The following is a 21,933-nucleotide window of genomic DNA, read 5'->3' as shown; positions in this document are numbered from 1 at the left end:
AGTACATAATGCAAAAGAATGTTTACACATTATACATTTGTACAGCTGTCTATGCCAATTACTCTTATACCTGTAATGATCCATTGTCATATCAAAGGCATTATGTGCTATAGGGAAAAACATACTAAGCATGGAATTATGGCTCCAAGGATTCAAAACAGAGACCTGATATTTGTTAGCAGTGAGGCTGTGGAAAATTCATCTAAAGCCAATGACTCTCAGTTTTCTTCTATGTAATCACTTTCCTTATTTGTAAAAGAACCTATTTTCCAACTTTCACAAGATTATCATAGCAGAGGCAGAAACATTTTGTAAACATGATCTGCTGTATGCACACAACATTTATATTTAATTCAGTTTAAAATACTTTGTAAGCTGCAGCAGATACATAAATACAGGTATGTAGTGTTCACAGTAGGAGTTATAAAACCAACCAGCTCTAATTATAGGATTTGACTATATCTTTCCTTCAAACTTTACCATAATATATAACCAAGGAAAAATAAGTGCTATTTAGAATAATGAAATATCATTGCCTAAATTCTGGGTAGAAATAAATGAGTACCTACGTTTTTATAATTATATTACTAAACCACAATTTGATAACGTGAGGCAAACTTCTCCACTCATCCCTACCATTTCAATTTCCTTCTACAGAGTCAAGTTCAGTAACACAATATCTTTGTTACTAATGCAATATTACTATCTGTCTTCAATGAAATTCATAAGAAGGTCAGACAATGATGCTGAGTCAACAAATTAAGAAATGGTTTATCAATAGACTAAGGAATCATTATAAAATAGATGGTAGAGTAGGGGTCTTGATGTGAAAGGACACGAATGTCATGTCTATTGCCCTAACCAATTGGCTTAAGTTAGTAGCAGCCCACTGGATGATGCTTATTTCTGTGGAATGGGGGGGCACTGGGCAAGATGCTTTCTAAATGCCATGTTTTACCTACAAATCATAACCAGAGTTCTAAATTTTATATATATATATATATATATTTTTTTTTTTTTTTGAGACAGAGCCTCAAGCTGTCCCCCTGGGTAGAGTGCTGTGGCATCACAGCTCACAGCAACCTCCAACTCCTGAGCTCAAGCAAGTCTCCTGCCTCAGCCTCCTAAGTAGCTGGGACCACAGGTGCCCGCCACAACTCCTGGCTATTTTTTGGTTGCAGTCATCATTGTTGTTTGGTGGGTCTGGGCTGGATTCAAACCACCACCTTAGGTGTATGTAGCTGGCGCCTTAGCCACTTGAGCCACAGGCGCTGAGTCATAACCAGAGCTCTAAACAGAGATCCAACATGGATTAGTAATATCACTGATTTCTTTGAAGGGCATAGCTTGTAAGAAGACAGACATAATAAGCAACCCTGTCACATCGTTACCCCACCTTTTCATAGTATTTGACCTCGTAGTCCAATATGATCCCATTAGGGTGCTCAGGTTCTTGCCAGGACAAAGAAATGCTGTTTCTGGATGTCCGATCTTTCTTAATCGCCATGACAGGTGATGGAGCTGTAGAGAGAGGATAGGAGGAGATAGAGGGAGGGACAAGTTAAAGCATTGGGAAGGACAGCAAAGAACAGAGAAATAGGAACAAGAAACTGAAACCTGTCACTGTTTTAACCTTTGGCAAGAAAGCACTATTTCCATTTCCAAGGCTCTAGAGTATTAATCTGGCTCCACATCCGCGCTCAGCAGCTGGATTATAGCCCTGGTACGTGCAGGCCGATGGAAAGTGAGCGGATATTCTCTGCTGCTGGTAGACTAGTGGCAAGTGAGCAGATGTTTTCAATCTGCTACTATAATGTGAGCAATGAAATATATTTGATATATTAAAAAAAGAACAAAACATCAGGACTACCTATTTGTTACAATGTTGCAAAGTTATTAATGCCAGACTCTTCAGCTCATTGATAACATTTTCCTATGCAACTCTATAAGAGGACTGGAATCCATTATGCACAAGGAGTCCCATGGTATCCATAGGTAATAATAATATTTAGTGTATTATAAAAAAGATATGATTTAGGGACTTAATACAGTAGGTCTTGACTTCTGACAAAAATCTCTCATGAATAAAAAAAAAAAGTCATTTGCTTTTAACTTTTTATTTCTTAAAAAATATTTCATGACAAGTACAGAGGAAATTACTGCTGTGTGTATTAAAATTATGTAGATATATTTTGAAATATCTAATTTGATGGTGACTCTGTCTATGCTATGTTCAAAAAATATGAAATATGAATTAAAAACCCCATCTGATCAGATAGTAGAGGGTCACATTCATTTCTGAGATTAAATATATTTTAAGTGATTTTCTATTTCAAATGTTCCATTAGAAAGAAAAACGCATACTGTCCATTCAAGTGTTCCTGGTTTCAAATCTCAACCTTGGTGTAAGAGCCAATCAAAATGTCTCACTGGATTTCAGTGGCAGCTTGGCTTAATGCAATGTAGTAACATAAATTTACAACAAACAAACAAATAAAGCAAAATGTAGGAATTTTTAGATACTGTTTAGAATGTTTAGATACTGTTGAATTATTTTCATGGTTAAAGAACCCATTTTTCTTATAGCTTTTTCTCAAATTAGGGACTATTAGAACTCTATATGTTTGCATTCCTTACAAAAGCCAGCAAGAGTTTCCTTTTTCTTTATTTGATGTTGCTGTGATTATCACATGATGACTTTTGCATCCAACCTCTCATTTAAACTGCTCCTATCTGCAAACACCTTTCGCTTTTATTCCACACTTAAAAATAGAATAGAACTTTCGCTAAGCTTGCCTTGCGCCACTTCTGTGAAAACTGTAAACCAAAACGTAGACTCCACTGCAAAGCTTTCCCAAACACCTGTTTCTATTATCTGTGAGATCCCATAGGAACATTTTTCTAATTAAAGTATTTTTACTCTTTTGACCTGGGAATGGTGACTTAATCCTTTGCTAAGGGAAAATGTAGGTGTTGCTTTTCTTTTTTTTTCTTTTTGGTGTTGCTTTTCTAATAGAAAAGTACATTTATGTTCTTATTCACGTTTTGCTCTCATTAGCAACTAATATCCTCTCATGTCTACTCCTCGTCTGCTCAGTTTTCCTCTGCGTTAGTTCCCAACTGGGCCTCACACTCATGCCCCCTCCCTGTGGTTTGCTGCTCTAAAGTTGATTCCAAGTAAAAGATAAGTTATTTTCCTGATATCTTACTGAAGTTTTATAAAAATACCACTTATATGCTTTAGTAAAAAATATACTGAATTTTTAAGATTTTCTTGAACTCTTAATACTTGGAAAAATCAGTTCATTATCCAGTCACTAAGAAACAAATTGCAACTCCAATGTCCTTGGAATCAAATTTTGCTTGTTGTACAAACAAAAAAAGAAATTCCACTAATATTTCTCTTGAATAAAGTCCATTAATAGAGCAACTTTAATGTGTGCTTAGAGAGCATTTCAAAGAAGCTTAACATTGAAACCCTTTCCCGTTAAACCGTTGAGCCCTACACTTAATTCCATACCACCATGAAATTTGTCTTATTTTTCCTAACAGTTCAAGTTCATTTTCTAAGAAGTTTTAAAAATAACCAGGTATAGCATCCGTCCTTTAAAAAAGAAGAGAGAGAACATAATTCTTTTCAAAGAACAATTTTGATGAAGATTGTATTAACTTTCTAATGAAAGTTTTGCAGGCTGTGCTGGGGGTCTGTCCAAATTTTATTGCATCTGCACTGAGCAAGACTTTATAACCACTGCATTTCTTCAAAGGTCCTTAAGCAAGCTGCTGGGCCCTGTTGGACTGTAATAAATAGGCTTTTGTAATTCCACACTTAAGTAGAGGCAATTGCTTGAAGCTTGTGCCATCTCTATGTTAAATGAACCTTTCCTGATTGCTGCTTTTAGGCCCCTGTTAAGTCATTTGTTCTGCTCCTTTAGTACACACCCCTTGAGATGGCTGCTTTTCAGTACAGTTCAATCAAGTACACCAATTGGAAGTCTACTATTTTTAGGTAATGCTCATCAATATTTCAATATTAATAAATAATTAAAGAAAATTGTTTTTCCATCCCCTTATAAATAATGTTAGGATGTACATAATAACACTTCCTGCAAAAACAAATTCCGTGGGCACCATATTTTATCAATGTTTTCATTATAAAAACATCTACTAGAATACTTTCTAATTTGTGTTTTGAAGTTTTATTTACCCATTTTTTATGTGCTGCAACATGACTTATAATTTCAACTAGAAAGGGTTATGGATTATGCTTCTTTTCATTAACCTTCACTACCTAAGGATGATTTGTTCCAATTACTAATTTTCAAATCCATAGAAAATGTTTAAATTAATTTCTTTCTGTATTAAAAATAACATGAGATTGCAATGTATACCAAAAGCTAGATTCAATTTATTTTATTCTTATTCCTTTCTTTTTTAAAAATTTGTTACTTAAAAGAATGGAAGGTTATAGTTATATGAAATGGAAAAAACTACAACTTAAGACCAGAGAAATTCTGGGAGCTAGAAAGAAAAGAAGAAAGAGAAAGCCTAAGTTTCCCCTGGGAAAATGCTAAAATGCTGATCACTAGTGAGCACCTGAGTAGCCTACATACCTTAAGTGATGATTATTAAGATTTTCTTATTGAGAGGAAGAAATTCATGACAGAATTAGATACAGAGAAAGTGGTCCAGGAAGTTAAGCAGGTTAGTAAATGGACAGTTTTGTAGGGTAAAAAAGTAAAGAAATGGGTAGAAAGGTTAAAACAGCATGAACATAATGAGAAAGGATACCTGGGAAGAGTAAGGTCTAAAAGAACAAAAGGCTTCTCATGGAGCCCCAAGGACACTCCTGCAAAGTCCTCCCATGATGACTCAGCTCTTAGAAATTTGTAGAAACTTAACTTCCAGGGACCTTGAAACTCACATTTGCTTCCACTTCTGTAGAAGCCGTGGCCAGTCATCTCCAGCTCAAATCAAACTGACCAATAAGAAGATTACCCTTACCCCAGAATTACATTAATGTACATAGGTAGTATTTAATAAAGGAAAAAAAAAAGAGAGAGAGAAGATTACCCTTGAACAAGTAACCCTTGGTTGGAGATAAAAGGGAAGAGACAGAGCCAGTCGGGAGCTGGGCCATTTTTGGACTTTAGTCCACCACGGCTCTCCCAGCTAAAATAAAGCCCTTCCCCTTTTAAACACAGATGTTGGGGTGTTTCTTTCTCTCCATTGGGGCTCATTTTCCTGCAATAACAACACATTTTTAGGAAGCTTAATATAATGTGTTAGTGTATAAAATACATTTTTTGGTCTTTGTTTTTGAGAGGAAGAAAATATTTGATTTTCAGCTTTTGCTGTTCTGGGTACAAAAGAGAGCTGTGTCCTTTGTAAAACAATACAGAAAGGAGGTACGATATGCTTGGTAAAGTGATATTGATTATATTTCAACTGAGATATTTCTTAGATGAGTACACATACAATAGAAAGACAGTGAGTGCTGAGTGGGACAGGACAGCTTGTGAAGAACACACTTAACCATTCTCCATGAAGCTGTTTTGGACTTTCACTACATTACTGAAAACTTCCAAACAATCGGAGTACTAGGGGAATTCCTGACCATGTCATGGTGGAAGTGCTCATTTTTTTTTTTTTTTCATTCCATTCTATCATGAGATAGGTCTACACAGATATTTTCAAACTATGTTCTCTAGTAATAAGTGTCTTGGGAAAGCTGGCATCAAAGGGTCTTTCTGTTCTAAGGAGACGTAACTTTCTGGGAACCAGGAGTTGAATTGTTCACTGGGTGATTTATTCCTTGAGTCCAGGCCACTGCAATGGCAGCATCTTGAATCAGCAACATGAAATGAGAAGTTCAGAAGTGTGATAGGGAAATAAAGAGCATCAATCTTAGTGATTAATATTCAAATCCCAACCTACAGATGGAAAAAAACTTTTTCTAAAAGATTGTTTCTTCCTTTATTTGTAGAGGAAGAACAAGATATTTACCCATTGTTAACATAAGCTCAATCCTTGACTACATTTAAGGAAATAACAGAGAACCAAATCACAATGGGAAAACTTTAAAAGGTCTCCCTGTAAACTAACGGGGTTAGGGATGGGACTTTCTTGGTCACAATTTGTATTAGAATCACACTTGATATTTGTGCATTCCAAAGCTACTGACAGATAGGGAAGGGATCCATTATTTTAACTATGGTATCTTTAAAGCAACATTTACCATTATTCTGCTACTAAAATATGACCCTTCCTTAAAATCAGGAAGTGAAAACTTCAAAATTCAACTCCTAAAGGATCTGGTTTGGTTTGCTTATTTTTATTGGGACCTTCCTCTTTCTAGGTTTGGGAATTTCTAATGAACCTCTGAGGTATCTCTGTGGTTTAGAGATTGGACAAGTTAAAATAATAACAAAAGGGTCTCAGTATTTCTTTTCTAAGTGAGCCAAAGCTTTTAAAAATTATCTCCATGGGAAAATATCATGCAGTAAATGGTTGAAAGATTTTTTTTTGAATCAGACATGCCTTTAAAAGCATTAGGCCCTTATTTTTCTTTACTGTTCATTACCATGCCCACTTAAGAATGTTTTCTTCTTATTGTTTTTACAGAAGTGAACACATCTATTAAATGGAGAAACACTCTTAGTGTAATCGTTCATAGCATAACGTTTATCACCTCACCATTAATACCCTGATTTCCCCAAAACCAGCATTCTAGAGATTTTCTTGCTTTAGCCACAAGGCCTCGTCAATTTGCAGTGTATGCAGTTTGAAATTTCAGAGTTATACATGCTTCTGTTATCTCCCTGATCAGCAACCTAGCCAATCAGCTCCACCTTCTGAAAGCTGATGGATTTTCATTCAACTTAATTCTCCTTTCCGAGCACTGCCTTCTTTCAGACCCTGGCCATTCTTCACCGGCACTTGATTCTGTCCTTTTCATCTCAATCTTTCCAGCACTTCAACTTTCCACACTTATTGATGATTTACTATTTTTAAAAGCAAATGAAATGTTGACTCTGCCCTCCTCCAAAATCTTATAATTTTAATTCTAGATTTCCTATACTTATACAATGAATAATAAGCTCCAAAGGAAAAGTCTAAGAATCTTATAGTTTTAAGACGATGATAAGTAGAAAGCTGTCAAGAGGACAAGCATTTGGAAAATTCTGGACTATACTAGTATATATACTCTGATGTTCATATCATTGTCACTTAAGGCTTCTCACAAGCCTGCAATATACACACCATCTTTATCATTTATTGCTCTCCATTAAAAGCTAAAATTTTAAACACAGTTCTTTAGTCCATCATTTGTGCCTGCCGTGCTCCTTGTGTGGAATGCTAGATCTCTTCCTTGTCCACCTGGAAAACCACTTCCACTCATTATCCTTCAAAATCCTTTGCTAATATAATCCCCCATAAAGCTTTTCCTGAGTCCCTCAGGCAATAGTTAATAAGCTCCTTCCTCTGACCTTCTCTAGGATAGTTGCTTATTCTCCTATTATTAATAATTAGCCCACTGCACTGAATTGTAATTACATCACTCTCTGACCAGGATGTCGTCCCAATAAACTGTAGTCCCTCTGTGTCTTTGGTGCCTAGCAGCGCGTCTGCTTTGTCTAAATCTAGTAAAACAGTTTGATCAGCTTCCCAATACTAAGTATAATGTATTTTGTGGATATTTCCTCTGAAAGATGGAATCTGTTTAGCTCCTAATTTTAAAATAATAAAATTCAAACAAAAGTGATAATTAAAATATGCTTAGGAGAGAGACCACTTCCTGTAAAATTATGTTATTCTAGTTCTGTAGTAAAAAGAAAAGTAGTTCTCTCTGCCAAATCAATGGTGCTTGGAGAAAAATCATTCTAAGATGCAATATACTGAAAATAAATTTTGAGCTGACCAGAATTTTTTCCTAAATTTTGTTAATAGTATATGCTTAAGTATATAGCCTTCTCTGTTCTAAATTTTTAGAAGACCATGAAATTTTAATTATTTACTTTGAAAGACCTCAAAGTAGTTCTTGAGACTGAAGAATATATTTAACATTTTACTCTCATCTTTATCTTAACATGAGGAAATATAAAAACCTGATAATGGAGAAGACTTCATTTCATAGACAATTATTTCTTGAATTCATTGTGACAAAATCCTGTTTTTCAATTTCTCACTTGACTTTCAAATTCCTTTTTGAAAAAATACCAAAATGATCCTTCTTTTAATATTCTTTAATATTTTGACAGAATCAGAATCTTCATGTATGTGATGTCTAAATACAATGCTTCAGTGTGAAAGAGGTTAACACTGACAAATAGCTATATTTAAAATAGCTTATTATCTACTTGAAGTTGATTAATTTCTAAAATAAGAAATTGTGTAAGAGGGAAATAATACAAATAGTGTTATTTTTTTTTCATAACTGCTTGCTTTTGGAAAACGCAATATACTAGCAAACCTAGTATTATTAGTATATAATAAACCTAGTATTATAGTATAATCCTAGAGGTTTTCCAAGCATGCGGAAGACCTTGCCTTGACAGGGAAGCAATGACATATCTGAAGAAATATCTGGCATGTCCATAATCTTGTTGTAATTTTTTTTGACTCTTCAAACCCAGAGACTTTGTCTTTGTCTGTTTAAGCTGCTACTAAATTAACACCATAAGCTGAATAGCTTATGAACAACTTACATTTATTTCTTGTAGTGACAGAGGCTGTGAAGTCCACTATTACGGTGCATCAAAGATGGCCTCTGGGGAGAGCTTATTTCCTGGTTCATAGATCTAAAATTTCAGTTGTGTCTCCAATCATGAGGGCTCTACTCTTACTTTCCAAAGACTCACCTCCTAAAATCACCATATTGGTGGTTAAGTTTCACTACATAAATTTGGAGGAGACACAAATCTTCAGATTGCCATGAGGAACTACTATTTTTGAGGTTTAATGCAGGTTTAAAAACAGCCTGTAACAGCTTTGGTAATAACTAGTTTCAACTTAGCATGCTATTTAAAGGACAGGTAGATATTTCTACACTTCTAGGCTTACTATCTGTAGGGCTTCTGTGACTGCTGATTAGCCCCAGGGATTTTAGGGAGCCTATCTTGTCATTTAGATGGTAATGCTAAATTATAAGCTAATACCCGCATCTGGGACTACCTAGTCCTGTTTGGTACTTTTGAGGCCTCAAAGAAGCACTTTTGCTTAGTCTTTTCTGGACCTTTTATCTTTTTAAGAAAAGAAATGACATGGTTGTTTGAGACTAGCCACTATTCTTCAAAGCTCTATAGCTCGGTAGTAATACAATAATTTGGGGTCTGTGTCACAAATAATACATTTCTTTGATTGAGGTACCAAAATCTGAGACACACACAGATATGAGTGCTTATGCACTCATATGCATTTATCTGGACACAACTGTGGCCCTATAATAACTTTATTCTCACTTCCATACATTCTTGGGCGAGCGAGAAGGAAATTGATGGACTCTCACAGGAATGACAATCATCCCTGTAAGTATCAGATGCATGAGTGAGTGAGCCTTGCTTACGTCTTTATTGCTGTCAGGATCATAAAATTTTACTGTCTATTATACCTTTTCAAACTTTTGTTTAAAAATAATAGACACCAGAGAATTCTGCACGCTTTGCATCCAAGTGTTATTCGTCATGTATGTGCAAAAAGATGTGGAGATATTCTGCTTAACATATGGCTTATATATGCCTGGCCCATATGTCTTGTATATGCCGAGCAATCCTACCCCAAGATTAGCAGAGACTAATTGAAGCAGAGAGGGAGGTCCCCTTGAGAAATCATATAGGTTGATCCCTTCCTTTAGGGAGGTAAAAGCCCAAACTTCCAGTAACAGGAAATCTATGAAGTCTGTTCAAACATTTGGAAATCAGATTTTGGAAAATAGTTCAGAGCTATCCAATTTACGTACATATAGAAACACTCATTGGCTTAAAAAAGTGGGACAAGAGAGTATTCTAGAAAAGAGAACAATTTTGGTGGGTTACTATATAGAACAGAAAATGTTTTGATTTCCATAAAATCATCTTTCTGGGAAGCCCTAATTCTAGGTTACTGGGATGCCAGAAACTTATATTTATCATAGGCATACTCTTAAAGAACACAACCGTCTTCATATGTTAATTTAAAAGGAATCCCAAACATTTTAAGTAAAATAGGACAAAGTTAAAGTTTTGACAATTATACCATGAATCCTAATAATCATTCTACATTGCCTCCATCTACTACGCATCCCAAATCCATTATCAAATTTCAATTAAAATATAACAAGTTCAGTACTAAAAAAGGAGATAAGGTTTATTGATTTTTTTTCTATCTAGTTGTCTGAAGGATACAGGTGGGGAATAGTCCAAGCTGAGTGTTTTGCATATTTACACAAACAAAAAGAATACTAACAGAGACTTCCAGAGTTCCCCAAAGCAATCAGCCCTGCAAAATTTCTACTTTGGCTGTAAAATCTGAATTGTCTATGCTTGCACTTAGTAATACTTTCCAACTTCTTTTTGTCCCAAATTCCCTCCTTCTCCACCCCCAGCACTTGATTAAGAAACGCAAACGTGTAGTTGCAACAGATAAATTTAGTCTTCACAAACAGAGATTCTTAAAAATCCAAACAGAAAGCACAGGAGAAATTGGAGGGGAAGACAACATAGTGCATAATTTTCATGATGCCTGTGGCTCGGCCTCTTTGTTAGTCACAGTCACAGGATTAAGTTAGCTGAAGAATTTCTCTCAAATACCTTTTTAGCTAGCCATGAATTTTGGAGCACTTCTCGTCTCCAGTCTATCTAAAACAGTAAAATGCATCAATACATATTTTTTCAATTATGAATACTTTACATAATTGACCTCAGAATTTTGAAAATTGGAGCTGATTAATTTTAACACACACCATAAAAATGTTAGCATATTACAAAAAATAGCCTTAAGTTGTTCCATTTTTAGATTTCATAAGTAGAGCTAAAAAGAAAATTATGTGGGTACAAATATAGTAATATTTCTTCTAAGGATTTGGCTTGCATTTCAGTGTGTGTATTTAGGTTCCTGCCTTTCTAGGGCCCTACTGCAATAGCTAAAAGGAAATTATCCAGATCCTACACAGAGTAAGCATTTTCTGATACAGCCCTGAAGACTTTGGTTTGTACAGGGAGGTGCTACATTTTTACCTATTGTGTGGAAACATTTTGTGGAAACATAATGTGTTTTAAACATTCGTTTGCAACTGTGTGAAGTAAACTGAGTCATTTCGTGTTGTTTTATTTATGAAAAAAACTAAATTCCATATGAAGACCTTTAAATTAGAGTTTATAGTGAAATCTGCAAGACAAATGCAATGATGGGCTTCACATCAATACTTATTGAGGGGAAGAAAATATTCTAAAAGTGATTTATGGAGATGGTGGCAGGAGTCAAGAAGGTACCAAAAATTACTTCAATGTACTCTTGAAATAGGAGTATTTTGAGAGATGTAAATATTCCTCAACAAATTTGTTTAAAAAATCACCTGAAGTAAAAAGTAGTATACTGCTGTACCAAAATTAAGAGGTGATTAAATAATATAGGAGTTTTAATGATTTGAATCATTTTTCTGTTGCGTTCCATACTTTTTTCCCCCTATTTTTTCAAGCCATTTATTGAAGAAAAGTCTGCATGAAACTATTACGAAGGCATTATAAAGTATTGCTGGCTTGATCCATCAGATTTCTTCTGGACTTTAAAAACAACAAGCTGACGATCATTATTATTCACATTGCATAGTCTGTGGTTTAACTTTAGAAACATGCTTTTCAAGTTAAATTTCCTTCAAAATACACCTAGCTAAGAAAACACAAAAATTAGGGAAAAATGCTAGAGGTAAAGCAACGTGAAGTTTGAGAAGTCTGGCAGTCTGTTTTCCAAATATGACTGGGTTTCTTACCCTTTATATTCCACTAGTGTTCACAGAAGGTTTTCATATACATGTATCCATAGACCTATGCATATACCTTGTTTTTCTGAATGGCTAAAGTGAGATACTTTTACTCTTAGTCAACCTTAGGGGTGGCTGAATGTCAAATTGACTTTTGGCTCAATGTGCTGATTTAATCTCTAAAAGGAGATGCTGAAATAAGAGTGTAGAAAGATCAGACATTGGGTTCTAAACAATATATGAAATTTATAAGTTTGTACACGTGCAATGAATATTCCATTAATGTTTGTGTTCAATTTAAACCTTCCAGTACATAGGCAATTACACATAAAATAATGTCTGTGGCTTTTCATTTACAAAATCCATCTAGACACAGGTTGGGAAGTACTTTAGGTAACTCACTACTAGTTACTTTAGGTAACTAGATTCTACTACAATGATGGGCCATGAAATCAAACTAAAAAGAATGGATCCCAGTAAAAGGAAATTTTTGAATTAAAAAAAAGATCATGGGACAAAAATCCCTGGTAATTGAGCTTATAAAAAGGGAAGAAACTAATCAAGAACCGCAAGCACAGAAGGAAAATTGTGAGACAAATTTTCGAATACATTCCATAAAAAGTCAGCAGGGTTTTACAGGAAACAATCAAGTGATTGTAGAAAGAAAACATGCAACTAAAGAATTTATTCACTTAGCATCTATAATTTAACAAAATGACATATGTTCTAAGTCACTTTTTGAAGACAAATTAAAAGTCCCTCATAGACTACAAATTGCTAACTACCAATGTTCATTGAAGGAAACCATGAATAGCTTTGATGACAAACTATCTCAGGAGTGGCTGCTGCAAAAACTGGCACCGAAATGCACAGTGTCAACTTGCATTTTGACTTTGAAGTCTTAAACCAACACACTTTTAATCCAAATATAGGTGGAGGACATGCATTGTAAGGGAAACTCTATGCTTATATTTTCAAATATAAATATAAAATTACAACAAATAGATGGGTACAAATCTTTGATGAAATTAGAGCAGAAATTTTTTAAACCATATGAATCATCAGAAAACCTAACCCAGGGAGAAACTCACATACTTCAGCCTCCTGAATGGCAAGGATGGTAGGCAGGAGCCGCTATACCTGGCCTACATCTTTATTTTTAATGAATCCTTTTATTGTCTTAACAAACCCTGATATTTATTATGCATAACATTAGGTATAATAATTGCTATATCATAATAACTGGGCCAAAGGGATCCTATTTGACTCTTGTTCAATTCTGGTACCAAGGATGAATAAAACCATGTAATAATATCTCTATCTTGTGCCTCTGGAAGCCTCACAAAATGCAATTTAGTTCTAAGTTAGTGTAACATGTTGCAGAAACCCACAAATGGAGGCTGAGACTAGGATTTTGAAAGTGTGATAAAATATAGCACTGAATAAATTCTTTCTGTCAATTCACATGGTGAGTGAAAATTAAAGTCTAGTAGGAATCACAAAAAGAGACAGATAAGCAAGTTCTCTCTGGGAAAGACTCACTCCCAGCAGGGTGATGATATCCTGTTTCCCACCGTCTACCAGATTTCACCAAAGAGACACCTGCCATGTAGGCATTGATACCAGCGGGCTTGCAAAGAAATCTCTTCTGTTTCTTCCTTATAATTTTCTGTCTTAGGAATGTTGTGTAATAACATTGCCAATTCATGATTTTTACTCCTAAAATCTTATGAGGTAAAACAGATGTTAGAAAATGATGCAGAAATATGTACAGTTTATCTCCAAATGACCTACACAGATAACAAAAATATTCCACGGATTTATTAAGTGGCTAATTTGTCTAAGGATCCAGTTTAAAAAATGAGTGGCAGAAACTATAAATGAGCAAGAAAATTTCTTTAAAAGTGAAGATTAAATCAGTGATTGGTGGGATCATGCCTATAGTTCATCCTATAAGGGTACATGTGAATCGCTTTAAATGTAGGATATAAATGTCTTAACACAATAACTAAGAAAAAGACATGAAGGCTATGTTAACCAGTGGGATGAAAGTATTTCAAATTGTATATAAAAACAGTGCACCGTACCCCATATTAATACCCAGTATTAATGTACACTGCTATTATTTAATAAAAAAAAGTAAAGATTAAATTACATGTTCAAAATGAATAAATAGACAAAAAAAAAACAACAAAAAACAGGAAAAGTCCAATTTATCTCATAGGTTAAGATTTAAATATTATTTACATTTGTAAGTTTTTACTCCTACAAAGATTCAGACTAAATTAAAAAAAATCTTTATTTCTGTTATAAGTTGAATAACCTATCTTGTGCTAGAGACTTTTAATCAAATTAGAAAGTGAAGTCTCCAACTTTTCTTATGGCTGAATAGAAAGTAAAAAGAATAAAAATTGAAATTACTTTTACAGAGTGAAAAGAATAGAAAAGCAAACTGATAAAATATGGGGAGGACCACATATTTTCTTAATCAAGTAGTGTTTGATCAATTTACTTTTTTTATACAGCAGTTCTACAGAGATTTACCGTTGGTTCTTTTGTGGTTTAAACTGAATGTCTGAATACTTCAGTTTAAAATATATTACCAGTGCCAAGTGAGATAACATACCTTCTTTTGAGCGTCAATGGTTAAGTTATTCTATTTGTTTTATTTATGATTTAAGGTAACTGTCTCATTCATCAAGAATAATGCTAACCACAGTCTTCAGGAGACAGACTAAGCCGTTCAAATGAATGACTGTAAAGTGAATAGCTCATGCCAAAGGATGATTTATTTGATTTAAAACACATTTGTAGTACAAATTTTGGAACTGTGCTCACTTGCTAATTTTCTCTTTTGTGATTTTCTTTCTCTTTTGGAGGTTGGCAATCAAAAGCAGCGTCCCGACAGTGCCAAGCCTGATGAAGTGGTTCAGAGCATTCTTAGAAGTGGCGCATATGCCAATCGCAAATTGCAAAGCTTTTTGCAATTAGAAAGAATTAAAAAAACTGTTATATATATATATATATGAATAAAAGTTGTTTTCGTTTTTCAAATATATTGGAATCCAGAGGCTTAAACCTAGGCTTGAGGGTGAGCAGGGGCGCTACCAAGGAAACCAACAGGCTCTCTCACACTGTCAAGGAATTAAGCCCTAACTTTCTATCTGAGGCCTCTGTCTGAGTTCCAGGTCCTGACTCACAGGGATGTGAATTATCTGATGATCTCTTCTTGTACACACCCTGCCCACTCGTCTGCAGAGTGTGTGGTTGGCTGCTGGTTCCAAAACCATCAGAGGAAAAAAAGAAGTAGGTTCCAGGGTGGGCAAATGTCGACACCAGTTTTATTTGAAGTTTCAGACCAGATTGATTTTTCATTACGAACAAAACTTGTGACATTTTCTTTCCTGCATCTCTCTGATATAACAGTTCTAAATTTTTTACAATTGAAGAAACCATTTAGAAGTCTGGCAGTGAATCGTACAGAATTGCCCTATAGAAATAATTACTTTGATAAGAAAGCACTGCCCCCGCCCCTGCCCACACACTCCAGGTACTCTTCAAATACTGAGTGACTCAGAACTATTTCTTTTCAATATAGATAAACAGCATTGATGAGGATATGACAAATTCCTATATACAAAACACTCAATCTTAAAAGTTTGCTACTTGTCAATTCCATTCATTTGATATATATGATATATAAATATATAATATATAAAATACATGTGATCTATCATATATTTATATATATATACATATATCACTATGTCTTATACAATAAAATAAGTAGATGAATATAAACTAGAACAACTTTTTCCATTAACAGACCTCCTTGGAAAATTCTGAATGTGCCAGACCTTACAGCAGTGGATTGGTGGGACCAGAGAAGACCCTGGCTGGCAGTCAGAGAAACTGTACACAGCTCCTTTCCAAGGTGTATCAAGTTATTAGCTGCAGGCTTCATGTTATCTTACTGTATGAACTCTTCCTAGTTTACCTGGTTTAGGGACACCTAGGATTAAAAGTTCTTGTCCAGGTAGTTAAGGGCATGTTTATTAAACAAGTAAAGAAGCCGTGAAACCAGGTAAAGTATTATTTTTGTTTAAATGTGCTTAAATAGAATTTTTACAGCAGCTGTGGTCATTGGTACAAATCATAATATCCCAAAATCATTAACCAAAAACAAGCCAAACCAAAAAAATCACTGGAATGGGGAAAAGAAAGGAAAAGAAAACAAATAATAATGTGAACAATTAGCATGGTAACATGAGGGTTTTTGCTAAAAAGGCCCCTAACAACTGTACAAAGTTGGTTTTCCAGAGAATCTGACTACCTTGAAATATTTATTTTTATATAGCTTAAGAGCAAATGTAATAAAATTTCAATATTGACTTCCATAATTCCATAGTGATTCTATGCTGTTTTTACTTTATACCCATTACCAAGTTGCAGATGTTTGTATAGTTGTGCAAAGATAAAAAAAATTGTGATACTAATTTGAGAGGCCACTGCACATGCTCCAGGGCTTAGCAAGTTCTCGATACTTTGCTCAGTTCTGTCCACAACCTCATTCAGGCAAGTGACTTTTTAGCTTCTATCTCATTTTTATCCTTCTCAGTGTTGACAGAAACAGGCTTCCCCATTCATTTCAATTCTATTATTGGTTCCATTCCTTCTTACCAGTTCTTGAGTTCTCTGAAGCCCTGATTAACTTGTCATTAAGTTGCTAACCCGGATTCCTCTTCCCTTCAGTGACGTGCTTCACTTGAGGAGACAATGATGGCTAAGCACGTGGGCATGGCTGTCACATGACTTGAGTTCAAGTCACAATTCAGCAACACCTATGTGAAATTAGGCACCCTGCTGTGTGTCTTTGTCTCTGTTTCCTCCACTGGAAAAGTGGGAAGATAATGATTTCTACTCGTGATAGTTAATTTTATGTGTCCACTGGAGTAAGGGATGCCCAGAAAGTTGGTAAAACATGGTATCTGGGTGGGTTTGTGAGGGTGTCTCTGGAAGAGATTTGCATTTGAATTGATGGACTGAGTGAAGAGACCGTCCTTACCCCTGGATTTGGGCATAATCAAATCCCTTAAGCGACTGAATAAAACAAAAGGCAGAGGAACAGTGAATTTGCTCTCTCTTCAGGAGCTGTTGTCTCAACAACTATCTTCTCCTGCCCTCAGAAAGCTAAGCTCCTGGGTACCAGGCCTGTGGACTTGGAAACTTATATCATTACTCCCTTAGTTCCTAGATCTTGGACTTCAGAATGGGAGTTATGCCATTGGCTTCCCTGGTCCTTAGTTCTTCAGCCTCAGACTGAATTACATCACTGTCTGTCCTGAATCTCTAGATTGCCAACAGCAGATTGTGGTACTTTTTGGCTTTCATATTTGTGAAGCAAATTCCAATAATAAATTTCCCCCCTATATATTTCTATATATCCTATTAGTTCTGTTTCTCTGGCTAGCCCTAACTAATACACTACCTTATAGTTGTGTTTGTCTATTTTTTTCTTAATGAAGAATGCAGTACATGATATAGAAACCACAGTTAACACAGTGCTTGTCACATGGTATGCACTCTAACACTATGATCCAAATTCCATTTTCAAATTTTATTCTAAGTTGCATCTTAAAAAAATATCATACCTCCACAGCCACCAACAGCAGTAGCTTTCGCCTTCTGCTTAATTCTACAAAACCACTAGTACTGAAATCCCCTAAACAGATGTATCTTTTATCTCTTTCACATAAAAAAAAGTATTTAAAAGTGCCCATCTAGATAAAGCCCAAGCTTGCTACTAAGAAGGAGACTAATGGAGGCAATGCCTGGGTCATACCCTAAAGGAACTTAGAATACGGTAGGGAAGATTAAATGCACACAAAATATCATTGTAATACAAATCAGGATAGAGAGATATCATAAGAGACATACAGATAGCAGATTGTGTAACGTTATGGAAGTTCAGATGAACACACAGTTATTTCTAGTTGAGAAGAATTAAAGAAAAATTAATGGAGGTGCTGGCATTTACTCTGGGTCTTGCAGAATAAAAAACACTTTACACATATAAGATAAGTGCATTTTAGGTGAAGGTTACCAAATTTGTAAAATTTCCTGGAGAATAGAGAAGGAAATTTTAAAATTAAATTTATCTTTGTAACAGGAATAAAGGGGATGAAGGTTTGCGATTTGTGTTAAGCCAAGTGGGAAGGGCCTACATTTTGAGGCTAACAGGTTTGATTTTTTTTTCCTGTATATTATGGGGAGCCATTATCCAGAGTAGTCAAGTGACAGGATTGAAACTATATGACAATAAGATCAATCCAGCAATTATTTTATCAATGTTCAGCAGACATGGGTAAATACTCTAGCTTTTGAGGAGTCTCTTCATCTGGTAGGAGCAGTGGCAGAATCAGAACTGACGCCTCTGGGAGTTTAAGGGAAGCTTGCTTACTCCTGTCAAGAAATGGAAACTTGCCACGGAAAGTAACTCATGAATTGGTTTTCAAGGGATAAGAAATGGACCAGGTGAATAAGGGAAATAGTAGAATTTCTCACAAGTGGCTCTACATTAAATAAAGTTAAAATGGCATGAGAGTGCAGAGAGTATAAGCAGGATTACAAGGAATTGTATTCATGGACCATAAAGTGGAAAGGTATTAAATGTCAGGTGGGTCTATATGAGGTCACAGGGAACTTTGCAAATCACAGTGAAGGACTTGGACTTAAGGTACTTTGTCAAACAGATGAGGTGTAAGAGCTACTCTAGACCAGTGGTTATTGTAACAATCCGATGGGAGATATGAAAACCTAACATTAGTTATATCAAGATAATGAATATTATAGAAACAGAAGAGAGTTTGTGCTGCTGGAATCAACAGGACGCATGCTAACTGACTACACATACATTTAACAGACATTTATTTAATACCCACTACTTTTTAATCACTGGGGAAATACATCCATGATGCACCAGGGAACAGAGTGGGCAAAAGTTCACTGCCCTCATAAAGCTTGTATTCTTGCGGAGGACTAAGAGGGAACAAAATGAGTATGATTTTATAAATGAGTTATGTATACAACTGTTCCCAGTGAAAGTCTGAGCTGTATTTCCAAAGCTGGCTCCTTCTCCAATGCTTAGCTGCTATCTGTTGCTGTTCCCAAGATTTTTCTTTCATTGATGCTACTTTTTAAATTTAATTTCATACTACTTATCTACTTCCTTTCTCTTCAGCTCTCATGAATCTCAAATATACAGTTCATATTTAAGGTCATTCCCAAGAATCAGAACTTAGGTATCAATTATTTATTTTGTATAACCATCTGCATGAACAACTTTATTTTATGTTTTCCCTCGCTTTCATCAATTCTAAAATGTTCTATTTTGTCTTCTTGTTCTTGACCCATTACTTTTATATTTCTTATTTTATACTTATTTAAATTATTCCCACATTTGAGTAAGCTACAACTCCCCTTTGCTCTGTAATTCACTCCTGGTCAACTCTCACATTCTGGTTTAAATCTCTGAAAGGTCATCTTTCCTGTGTCCCGAGGCTTACTGCAGACCTTATGACCTCTCAGTTGGGTTATGGTTAGTTTGTCAACTATTTTATTTTCCTTGCAGCTTCATTTAATTTCCTAAGTCCTAGACCAAATAATGTCACTCTTACACCCTCAAATCTACATATCTTTCTACCAAACCACCCTGCACTAAATAATCTATAACATACACAAGCACCCTACCTATAAAAAGAAGGAAAAATACCTATGCAAGTCTGACCAGGTAAAGAAATTGCATGACAGGCTCTTCAAGGAAATGGGCTGTTTGCGTCAAGAGTGAGTAGGAGGCAGAGACAGTTTGAAGGACAGTGGGACACCGACTCTGTTGCCCTCTATTCCTCCCTACTTGTTGGAATATTGGTACCAAAAGAACTCAGTGTGTGTAAATGTCTTCTCAAATTCAAGACCATGAAGTTTGGATGCCTGTTTTCCCAGAATGCATGACACAGATGTATCATGTCTAGAGTACTAAAGGGCAAAGGTATAGCAAGATGTCTGTCTGTGTCCACGTGGGCAGGGCCCTTGCTGCACTGACAGGTGTTGTTCCGTTGGAAGCCAAAAAGCCAGGGTGGAGAACTGAGCCAAGAGGTGCTATATCTGCTCTCGTGACTGCAGATCATCTATTTCCAATAAGTTCTGTATCCTTGAAGAAGTGTGGTTGGAAATATGAGTGAGACTGTGTGTCCACCACAGTGAAAGGGAATCCTTCACAGACGGTGCAGACCTCAAACCACCTTTCCAGCTAGCACTGCCCACTCAACCCTCCCTCCTCCTCTGTTTCAGCTGAACGTCTATACCTGAAGGGACAATTGCCTTCCGAAGCTCTCTGCTCCTTTCCCAGCCTCTAATATCCTGGCTCACACTTGCCCCTATTAAATCCTCACCACCTCAAACCACATCTCTTCAATAAAACGTTCCTCTATATTCAGATTTGAAATAATCTTCCTTTCCTTTATTCTGATGCATTTTCTTTGCACAAACTATAGTTAGTTGATGAAATGTTGAAGTAATTATACATTTCTTTAGAGAAGCAAGTACTTATTAATTATCCTTATATCTTCTTGCAATAAATGACATGGTGTTTGTCATATAATTATATATATATATATGTAAACGTATATATATATAAAATATGTTTAGAATTAAATACAAAAAATATAATATTGCTAGGAAATGGAGCCTCTTTATGAAATAAGTTATGTGAAAATATTTAAAAGCAGCAAAGAATGTTGAAAATGCAGGACCAAAAAATAACTTAGTACCCCAAACCAAAAACTGTGTTTAAAGAAAGAGTAGATATATACATAGCTTTGTATAGGATAAACTGATAGCGCTATTTTCTTTGGTTCCACAGCCAAGCTCCTTAGAAATCTCATAACAGTCTGGGATTGTGTTAATCCTCTTTAACAAAACTCTGGGAGAAAAGCAGAGATTGAAGTATATACCAAACTAAAATGTTGGTTTGAGTGAATAGATATAACCCTGGTCAATGAAAACATTTTCTTTTAACTGTACACAAGTAAAAGACTTCATTCATTGGGCTTATCCTTGGCTCTCATTGTGCTGTGATTCTTCTGTGCAGGACAAGAGCTGATGAGTGGACACCCCTCCCATGTTGTTTATATCCTGCCATCTGCCAATCTGGGGCTTTTCACAAATGCTCAATTGCACATGTTAAGCAGCTCCTCCCTTGACCCACCCCAGCATCCCTAATCCCACATACACGCGCACACATAGACACCTTCTACAGTGTTCAAGGAATGACTTTCCACCTTGCTTTCTGAATGGCTCATTATAGAGGTCATGTGAGGATGTCTGGTTATAGACTTTGTGACTCAAAAAACTCGAGGCTGTGTGCAGGAGACCACAATTAGAATGAGAGGCTCCATAAAGAAAGCTAGGCAACAAAAGCAGCTGCCAGCACCAACTGCAATAGAAAGACAGCTGCTTGCAGAGCACAGGAAAGCTCACTCGCAGGCTGCAGTTGTTACTGCAGCGATAACTACTACCGAGGAAACACACTTATACTTGGCTAATAGCAGCCAGTTGCACTGGGAGAAGATGAGATTGACCGTCACACTTATTTTTGAAAGGAGTAATTGTGGTCATTGGTTTTGGAGGGAGGTCATCTTATACAGCCTTTCTACAGGTTTTGTACTATTGTGCTTTAAAACATGTGCTTTTAGCTCCTTCATATTATAATCCTGTCCTTGAAGGAGGTAGTCAGCCTTTCAGGCTGTCACCCAAAGTGTTCTTAAGGCACAGTGTGTATTTGATGAACTAAATGCACACATACATCTTGTTTTTCCCACTGCATGAATACAGTCATTCCATGTTAGACCCAGACACCTCTTATTAGGAAGAAGCAACAAAGAGGGAATTATTAAACTGTGATCAAAGGCCAACTCTCA

At 35.7% G+C, this 21,933-nt stretch overlaps 1 protein-coding gene across 3 annotated transcripts in view; it reads right to left on the bottom strand.

The window, feature by feature from the left end:
• The window catches only part of EPHA3 (EPH receptor A3), a 335,385-nt gene that overhangs the window by 75,778 nt on the left and 237,674 nt on the right, over positions 1-21,933 (bottom strand). For all 3 annotated transcript variants that reach the window (XM_003783935.1, XM_012801561.1, XM_012801560.1), the window contains exon 6: positions 1,397-1,521. In XM_003783935.1, coding sequence (XP_003783983.1) covers positions 1,397-1,521 — 125 coding nt within the window. The remainder of the gene's footprint in view (positions 1-1,396; positions 1,522-21,933) is intronic.

The sequence above is a fragment of the Otolemur garnettii genome, unplaced genomic scaffold (genome assembly GCF_000181295.1).
Source record: "Otolemur garnettii isolate 467f Iridium unplaced genomic scaffold, OtoGar3 scaffold00009, whole genome shotgun sequence".
Classification (NCBI taxonomy): domain Eukaryota; kingdom Metazoa; phylum Chordata; class Mammalia; order Primates; family Galagidae; genus Otolemur; species Otolemur garnettii.
Note: the sequence above shows the minus strand (reverse complement) of the source record. Positions and strands in the feature narration are given on the sequence as shown.